General features: G+C 36.5%; 1 protein-coding gene across 1 annotated transcript; it reads left to right on the top strand.

Annotated features, from left to right (window-relative positions):
• The first annotated feature begins 220 nt into the window (after positions 1-220).
• Positions 221-8,395, top strand: LOC105789368 (ABC transporter B family member 2). Its single transcript, XM_012616733.2, has 11 exons — positions 221-574; positions 1,358-1,412; positions 2,174-2,349; positions 4,184-4,384; positions 4,485-4,744; positions 4,864-5,784; positions 5,974-6,389; positions 6,465-6,706; positions 6,817-7,064; positions 7,149-7,561; positions 7,641-8,395. The coding sequence occupies exons 1-11, from the start codon at positions 308-310 to the stop codon at positions 8,189-8,191; spliced, it is 3,750 nt and encodes a 1,249-aa protein (XP_012472187.2). The 5' UTR covers positions 221-307; the 3' UTR covers positions 8,192-8,395.
• Positions 8,396-8,973: the final 578 nt, after the last annotated feature.

The raw sequence follows: 8,973 nt of genomic DNA, 5'->3' as shown, positions 1-8,973 counted from the left end.
AATTGCGTATCGAACCTTGATACTCAAGAACCCAGGGTCTTTGTTGCAAATTTAAGCATAATAAACGGACCAAAACTATAAATTTGACCCTTTTAATGTGTCATCATTATTAATTCAACTGTCACGCACACCAGAAAAGGTACTTCACTTGGAAACTGTTTTTCACAGCTCGTTTAAGATTGCAATAAAAGGTTCCATCTACTTCACACATATGCCGCTCCTCCATTTCTTTATTATATTCCATTCATTATTTACAAAACTCCTCTATATCCCTTTTTGTATTTTTCAGACAAAAAAAAAAAAAACCATGACACCTCCGGCCGGTTCATTTTCCGGCGAGCGAGAAAACGACGGCGATGCCACGAAGAAGAAGAAGAAGCAACGGAAAGTTCCATTGTTGAAGCTGTTTTCATTTGCTGATTTTTATGACCATGTGTTAATGGGATTGGGATCACTAGGTGCATGTGTGCATGGTGCTTCGGTGCCTGTTTTCTTCATTTTCTTTGGCAAATTGATTAACATTATAGGAATGGCTTATCTTTTCCCTAAAGAAGCTTCTCATAAAGTTGCAAAGGTAAATTCCAAGTCGGGTTGAGGGTGAGTCGATTCGTTTGAAGTGTTGTCTGTCGAGTAGGATCTCTATGGAGAGTCATGTACGGTTGTGAAATGGGCTGCAAGGAAGAAGCCAGCAAATTAATTGGGGGATTAGAGATGAATCATAAATTATTTGGGGTGTTAAAGTGCAATTTTATCATTATACTAACATGTCATTTAGTAAAATTTAAGAGACTAAATGACAAATCTACCATTGAGGGGGTGGCAAGGCCATTGTCTGCCCCTTTGTCTTTGTTCTTTGAAGGGGTACTTGATTGGTGAAGATACAATTTGCGAGAGTTCATGGAAAATGTGGTAGCATTGTGTGTATTATTAATTATGGAGAATGCACATGGGGAATTAGAACCACCAACTACTAACACTTTTCTCATGAGCTATTGCTGATTGTATCTCCATCAATCAAAGTGCCCCTTCTAAGGACGAAGACAAAGGGGTAGGCAATGGCCTTGGCCCCCAAAATGGTAAATTTGTCATTTAATCTCTTAAATTTATAAAGTTACATGTTAGTATAATGATAAAATTGTACTTTGACCCCTCCAATAATTTATGATTCATCTTTGGCCCTCTTAAAACAATTTTCTGGCTTTGTCTCCACCCCTTCTGTGACCGTACATAACTCTCCATAAAGGTTAAGGACAAAACCCTGACACGGGAATAATACCCGATAAACCTTTAAACGGGACCAAACTTGAGAATTATATTTTTAAGTGAATATAATGCATTTGTTTTTCTTTTTTTGCAGTACTCGTTGGATTTTGTATATCTCAGTGTCGCTATTTTATTTTCATCATGGATAGGTACGTTAATGTCTGTCTCTCTGCCTTATGTGAAAACACTTTATCAATTGATTTGGTTTTAGTCCCTCTATTATATTAAATTTTAGGATTTAATCCTTCTACTTTAATTTAGTATAATGTGATCTTTCTACTTTTTTTAAATTTTATTAATAGATCTAAATTGAAGCCAACGTTAATTGGTATGGTTAAAGTGATAATTTTAATTGTTATTTGGTCACACAGGTTTCATGAAAAATTCAATCAACTATGTTCAACCAAAATAAATTTACATGATGGTCTAACGCTTAAAATTTTTCTTAAAAGAAAATCAAAGTTGGAAAAACTAATAATATTATAAAAGTTGGTATCAAATTAGGCCAAATTAAGCTTGGGGGATTAAATTCTACATTCCAAATATAATAGAGGGATTAAAATCACAATTTAACCAAAATTAATCAAATTTTAGTTTTGGTTGATGATATTCCTAGACTATCATAACCCCAATCCAATCCCTAAATAAGAATATCTTCACGGGGTGAATCTAAGGGGCAGTAGCATTGGCCCCCCTTAAATGGAAAAATTGCTTTTAAGTCCTTTTAAAAGTTTTGAAATTATAAATTAGTATAATTTTGAAATTACCTTTTGCCCCTGCCCCCCAAATTATGATTTGATTTAGGCCCTCCTAAAACATTTTTCTACCTTGCACATCTTCCAAATGTTGCAAACAACAGCTGATTGCTTTTTATTGTATTTTACGAATAACTTTGAATATGAAATTATAGAGGTGGCTTGTTGGATGCATACGGGAGAAAGACAAGCAGCAAAAATGAGGATGGCATATCTAAAATCAATGCTAAATCAAGATATAAGTTTATTTGACACAGAAGCTTCAACTGGAGAGGTCATTTCTGCAATTACAAGTGACATTATTGTTGTTCAAGATGCCCTTTCTGAGAAGGTAATTTGTTTTTTTCAAAACTAAAGCCTCTTTAAGGGAAATATAAGGTTAATTTATGGTTTTGATCCTTCTACTTTATTTAGATTTAGTTTTTACACTTTAATTTTGGTGTAATTTGAATTTTTATTTATAATGTTGTTAGTTATAATCCAAGTGGTTAATTAAAATGTTGACGTGGTTTTAAAAAAAAGAAGCTTTTACACTAAAAGAAACCTAGGTCAATGTGATGAGTTAGAATATTAAAAAAAATAATGTAAGCATCAGTGGTAGATCTTACCATTAAGTTTTGAGACTTAAATAAAATTTTAAAAATTTGAGATTTTTAATTTTGGGTGTTTAATGAGATTTTTCAAATTTTTTGAGGGTCTAATTCAAATTTTCAAAATTTTAAGAGCCTAGTGAGAATTTCTAAAACTTATAGGGCCTAATTAAAATTCTTAAAAATATAATTTTCCAAAATTTTGGGGGTCAAAGCCCCTAGCCCTGACTACATTCTCCCTCTTGTCAGCTTTTTGATTAAAATAGTTAGGTGGAGGGCTAACTAATGATATTATAAAAGTTAATGGCTAAATTATGCCAAATTAAAGTATAGAGACTAAATATCAAATTTTGAATATAGTAAAGGGACTAAAAATGTAATTTAACCAGGAAATCAATGACCAAGGAAGAAAGTAGTTGAAAACTTTGCCTTTATAAATGTATAAATTGAATGAAATTGGCAAGACTTACTAGCATTTATAAGTGGGTGGTTTGTTGGGTGATTTACTACATAAGGGGTTCTATAATTATGTATATACTTTTTTGCCAGCTTGGTCACGGCAAATCTTAAAAATAATGGTCATATAGGATAGGGATGGTTGTTGAATATTGATTGCTTCTTTCAATTATCATTTTTTAAACCAAAATGAAAAAAAAATCTTTGGGTGTTAATTTGATAATTACAAGTTAATTTAAATACCCATCTCCAATTTTGAAACACACATATATATATATACATACCTTTTGTACTTAAATGAAGAAATGTTATATTGTGAGGGTGGAATAGCTAGTTTTCTTTTAAAGTTAAAAAGGGTCTAATTATGCTCTCAATCCCTGTATTCTTTAAACTTTTAAAATTTGGTCCTTTTACTTTTAATACCAATTAAAATTAAATTCTAACCCATAACATTGTGATTCGTACATTTGAATGTTACAATGCTATATATATTCAAATATAATGAAAATACATTAATAGTATTATCAATTGGGATTTAAGTATATACACAAGTACAATATAAGTACAAATACATGTTGGAGTAACTACAATGTAAAATCAAACTAGGGGAATCCAGAATTATTTTTTTGGGGAGAGTCAGAATCGAGTTATGTATTATTATGAGAGCTAAAATACAATTTCATCATTGTAGTAGCTTATATTTTATAGATTTTAAATGATTAAATTAAAATTTTATCATTTTAGGGTGAAAGTGCAATTTGACCGTTTACTAATTTATAATTTTATAAAATATAAAGAAACCAATGTAATATTTTCCCATTTTAGGGAGCCCTGCTGACGAACAAAAACCATACATGGTATATACATGATGAGACTAAATTCTATGAAATAAAAATAGAGTGACTAAATTTCATACTTACTAAGAGTATAAGGACTAGGGTCATAATTAAACCTTAAAGAAAATGCATGCATGTAAAACGTAAACTGTTGGGTTTAATTTGTTTATGATGATATCTCAAACGATTTATTTTCTCTGTATTTTGAAATTTTCTTTCTCGATATTCTCTTCAGCCAAACAAAAAAAGAATTGTTTATGATGATGAAAGATGATGATGGCAGGTTGGGAATTTCATGCATTATATAAGCAGATTCATAGCAGGTTTCAGCATTGGCTTTGCTAGAGTATGGCAAATCAGCCTTGTAACCCTCTCCATAGTCCCATTGATAGCCCTTGCCGGTGGCATTTATGCTTATGTTGCCACTGGTCTCATTGCTCGAGTTCGAAACTCATATGTCAAAGCTGGTGAAATTGCAGAAGAGGTCAATTCTTTTATTTCTTTTCAATTCCCCCCCCCCCTCAAGATATTATCTGCCACAGCTGAAAGTTGAAGCTTTTAATATAATTTGTTTGAATTTGCAGGTGATTGGGAATGTAAGAACAGTACAAGCATTTGCAGGGGAAGAAAGGGCAGTGAAATCATACAAGGATGCATTGATGAACACATACACGTATGGTAAAAAAGCTGGGTTAACAAAGGGTCTTGGCCTTGGTTCACTGCATTGTGTGCTTTTCGTTTCGTGGGCATTGCTTGTTTGGTTCACAAGTATTGTTGTTCATAAAAACATCGCAAATGGTGGGGATTCTTTCACTACAATGCTTAATGTTGTCATTTCTGGCCTGTAAGTCCCTTTTCTTCATTGAGGACATTTCACAAACACTGATATGCAACTTGAATTTTTAGTATTCTTACCGGTTGGATCTTTGTATGTTTATTACTTGGTTTTTTGTTCTGTTTCAGGTCATTAGGACAAGCGGCACCAGACATATCTGCGTTTATTCGAGCAAGGGCAGCTGCGTATCCTATATTCGAGATGATAGAAAGGAACACGGTTAGTAAAACCAGCTCGAAAACGGGCCGTAAACTAAGCAAAGTGGAGGGGAACATTGAGCTCAAGAATGTATCTTTCAGTTATCCGTCTCGCCCCGATGTGGTCATCTTCGATAGGTTCAGCCTTAACATACCTGCTGGAAAGATTGTAGCTCTTGTCGGAGGGAGTGGATCGGGGAAAAGTACGGTCATATCATTAATTGAAAGGTTTTACGAGCCACTTGCAGGAGAAATATTGTTGGATGGGAATAATATCAAGGACCTTGACCTCAAATGGCTTAGACAACAAATTGGTTTGGTTAATCAAGAGCCTGCTCTTTTTGCTACTACCATTAGGGAGAACATTCTATACGGAAAAGACGATGCTACACTCGATGAAATAACGCGTGCCGCGAAACTTTCTGAGGCCATTGCCTTTATTAACAATCTCCCTGATAGATTTGAGACTCAGGTTGGTGAAAGAGGAATACAACTATCAGGTGGACAGAAGCAAAGGATTGCGATATCTCGGGCAATAGTGAAAAATCCATCTATTCTTTTACTCGATGAAGCAACGAGCGCCCTTGATGCAGAATCCGAAAAGAGTGTGCAAGAGGCACTTGATCGTGTGATGGTGGGACGAACGACGGTGGTGGTAGCTCACAGGCTTTCTACTATTAGGAATGCAGATGTGATTGCTGTTGTTCAAAGTGGGAAGATTGTCGAAACCGGTACTCATGATGAGCTTATTTCGAACCCGAACAGTACTTACTCTTCGCTCGTTCAGCTTCAAGAGACATCGCCTTTGCAACGCTACCCTTCACAAGGTCCTACTTTAAGTAGGCCACTCAGGTATATTTTCAATTGGATCATTTTGATGACCTTTTTGTATTACGGTGCAGCGAGTTAGAAATCCCGAACCAGTGAAATCCAGGGCTTCTTGTTCGTTCTTTTCATGCTAAAGCAGGCACTCTTATCATGTTTCTTGAATGCTATTATAGTGAAGAGTTCATTAATTAGAAGTTTCCTTTTCTTTTTTAGTGTGAGTTATTCACGAGAATTATCCCGAACAAGGACGAGCTTTGGTGAAAGTTTTCTTTCTGAAAAGGACTCGGTTAGCCGTGCTGGTGCTGATGCAATCGATGCAGGGAAGCAATCTTATGTTTCACCTGGAAGATTGTATTCTATGATAGGACCTGACTGGTATTATGGGGTCTTTGGTACCGTTAACGCATTGATTGCCGGAGCTCAAATGCCTCTATTTGCTCTCGGGGTTTCTCAAGCTCTCGTAGCCTATTACATGGACTGGGAAACAACGTGCCACGAAGTCAAGAAGATCGCCATCCTGTTTTGTTGTGCTGCTGTCATAACGGTCATCGTTCATGCAATAGAGCACCTATGTTTTGGCATCATGGGAGAACGACTCACTCTTCGTGTGCGTGAAGGGATGTTTTCAGGTAATATGTGACCGAACCTTTTCTTTTCCTACGATGTTTCGATTCTTATTTTCCTCTTATGACTTCGATTTGCAGCCATCTTGAAGAACGAGATTGGATGGTTCGATGACTTAAACAACGCAAGTTCCATGCTTGCATCTCGTCTCGAAACCGACGCCACGTTTCTAAGAGGTGTAGTCGTGGACCGGACATCGATTCTCATACAAAACGTAGGCTTGGTCATTGCTGCCTTCATCATTGCATTCATCTTAAACTGGAGAATCACACTTATTATCTTGGCCACATTTCCATTGATCATAAGTGGTCACATTAGCGAGGTTTGAACACCCTTTCCCACCATTCATATACATATACATATACATATACATATACATATACATATACATATACATATACATATAGTGATGTTGTCCTTGGTATGGTTCAGAAACTATTCATGCAAGGCTACGGTGGTAACTTGAGCAAAGCATATCTAAAAGCAAACATGATCGCCGGCGAGGCTGTCAGTAATATGCGAACTGTCGCTGCATTTTGCGCTGAGGAAAAGATCCTTGATCTTTATGCCCGTGAGCTCATAGAGCCTTCGGAACGTTCATTTAAACGTGGTCAAATTGCAGGGATATTCTATGGGATTTCCCAGTTCTTCATCTTCTCATCTTATGGCCTTGCCTTATGGTATCAAAGTTTTAGCCATACATATGCATAAAAGTATTCATATACATATACACATAAGTTTTTTGGTTTTGATAATTTCTGTAGGTATGGTTCTGTTTTAATGGGGAAGGAGCTAGCTAGCTTTAAATCGGTCATGAAATCGTTCATGGTGTTGATTGTGACGGCATTAGCCATGGGAGAAACGTTGGCACTGGTCCCGGACCTTCTAAAAGGGAACCAAATGGTGGCATCGGTGTTCGAGATTATGGACCGGAAGACGCAGGTTGTTGGGGATGCTGGCGAAGAGCTAACAAATGTGGAAGGTACCATTGAGCTAAAGGGTGTTCACTTTAGTTATCCGTCGAGACCGGATGTGGTGATATTCAAGGATTTTGATCTGAAAGTTCGTTCAGGGAAGAGTATGGCGCTTGTGGGACAAAGCGGATCCGGTAAGAGCTCAGTTCTTGCTCTTATACTTCGGTTCTACGACCCAACATCTGGGAAGGTGATGATTGATGGTAAGTTTGTCTCCGAAAATCTCCGAAATTTAAAGACACGGTCATTTTTATTGGTTTCTTATTTGCTAAATTGTTGCAGGCAGAGACATTAAGAAACTAAAGCTCAAATCCCTTCGGAAACATATCGGATTAGTCCAACAAGAACCAGCTCTTTTCGCCACTTCAATATACGAAAACATCCTATACGGAAAAGAAGGAGCATCGGAATCTGAAGTGATCGAAGCGGCTAAACTCGCCAATGCACATAGTTTCATAAGTTCCCTCCCCGAAGGTTACTCAACAAAAGTCGGCGAGCGAGGAGTACAACTCTCGGGTGGTCAGAAACAAAGAGTAGCCATTGCTCGAGCTGTCCTCAAGAACCCCGAAATCTTGCTGCTCGACGAAGCCACTAGTGCTCTCGACGTCGAGTCGGAGCGCGTGGTGCAGCAAGCTCTTGACCGGTTAATGAGGAACCGAACAACGGTAATGGTGGCTCATAGGCTGTCGACAATTAAAAATGCGGATCGAATATCGGTCATTCAGGGTGGACGAATAATTGAGCAAGGGACACATTCGAGCCTAATCGAAAATCGGAATGGACCGTACTTTAAGTTAATCAACCTTCAGCAGCAGCAGCAATTGGAACAATAGTGTCAAATTTCAATAAGAAAATGAAGAAACAGGTCATGCAGTTGCTTTGTTTAAATATTTTACTTTTTTTTTTCACTAAATTTGGATTCATCTTAGAGCCATTGTTTTCACATGAAGAAAATAATAATAAATATGGAAGAATATTGTAACAAGTGGGATTTTTTTTCCAATAACATGGATATGATTGAAGGTGTTAACAAATAAGATTGGATCGAGTTTGGGACGAATTTACACATATTATATTATCATATTTTATATTTGTCTAAATCTAATCTGACCTAAATATAAGTCTTAGATATTTAAGTTTGGACAAGTAAACCAACCAAAACCAACTATTTTATATTGGTAGGGTTTGAACCCATGGCATTAGTGGGTAAGGGCATGGGTTCGAACCCCATCAAGACCGTATGCTAAACACTCCCTAAATACTGTGAACCTTTTTGAGCTTTCCTTAGAGTCGGGAGACAACTCTGGGGCTAAAATCGAGCATAGACATTCCTTACGCAATACCTTTGTTTGAGAGTCTGGTCAACTACTTGGTCGGTGACACTTCAAAAACTTCTCTCGAAAGCGAGCCGATTCCCTCAACAAACACAAACATTCTCAAGCATTCAACTGGGATATAAATTTACAATTAGTTGAATATGGTTGATTGGATTTCCACATGCCCTTGACTATGTGATTGAATAAAAGTAAAATAAAAATAAAAATCTACACCATACTTTAAATACAATAACTAATGATGTTATCAGTTTGAATATACTAATAAATTATAAAAGTAG

The sequence above is a fragment of the Gossypium raimondii genome, chromosome 2, assembly GCF_025698545.1.
Source record: "Gossypium raimondii isolate GPD5lz chromosome 2, ASM2569854v1, whole genome shotgun sequence".
NCBI classification, from domain to species: domain Eukaryota; kingdom Viridiplantae; phylum Streptophyta; class Magnoliopsida; order Malvales; family Malvaceae; genus Gossypium; species Gossypium raimondii.
This window is presented reverse-complemented; position numbering and strand designations above follow the sequence as displayed.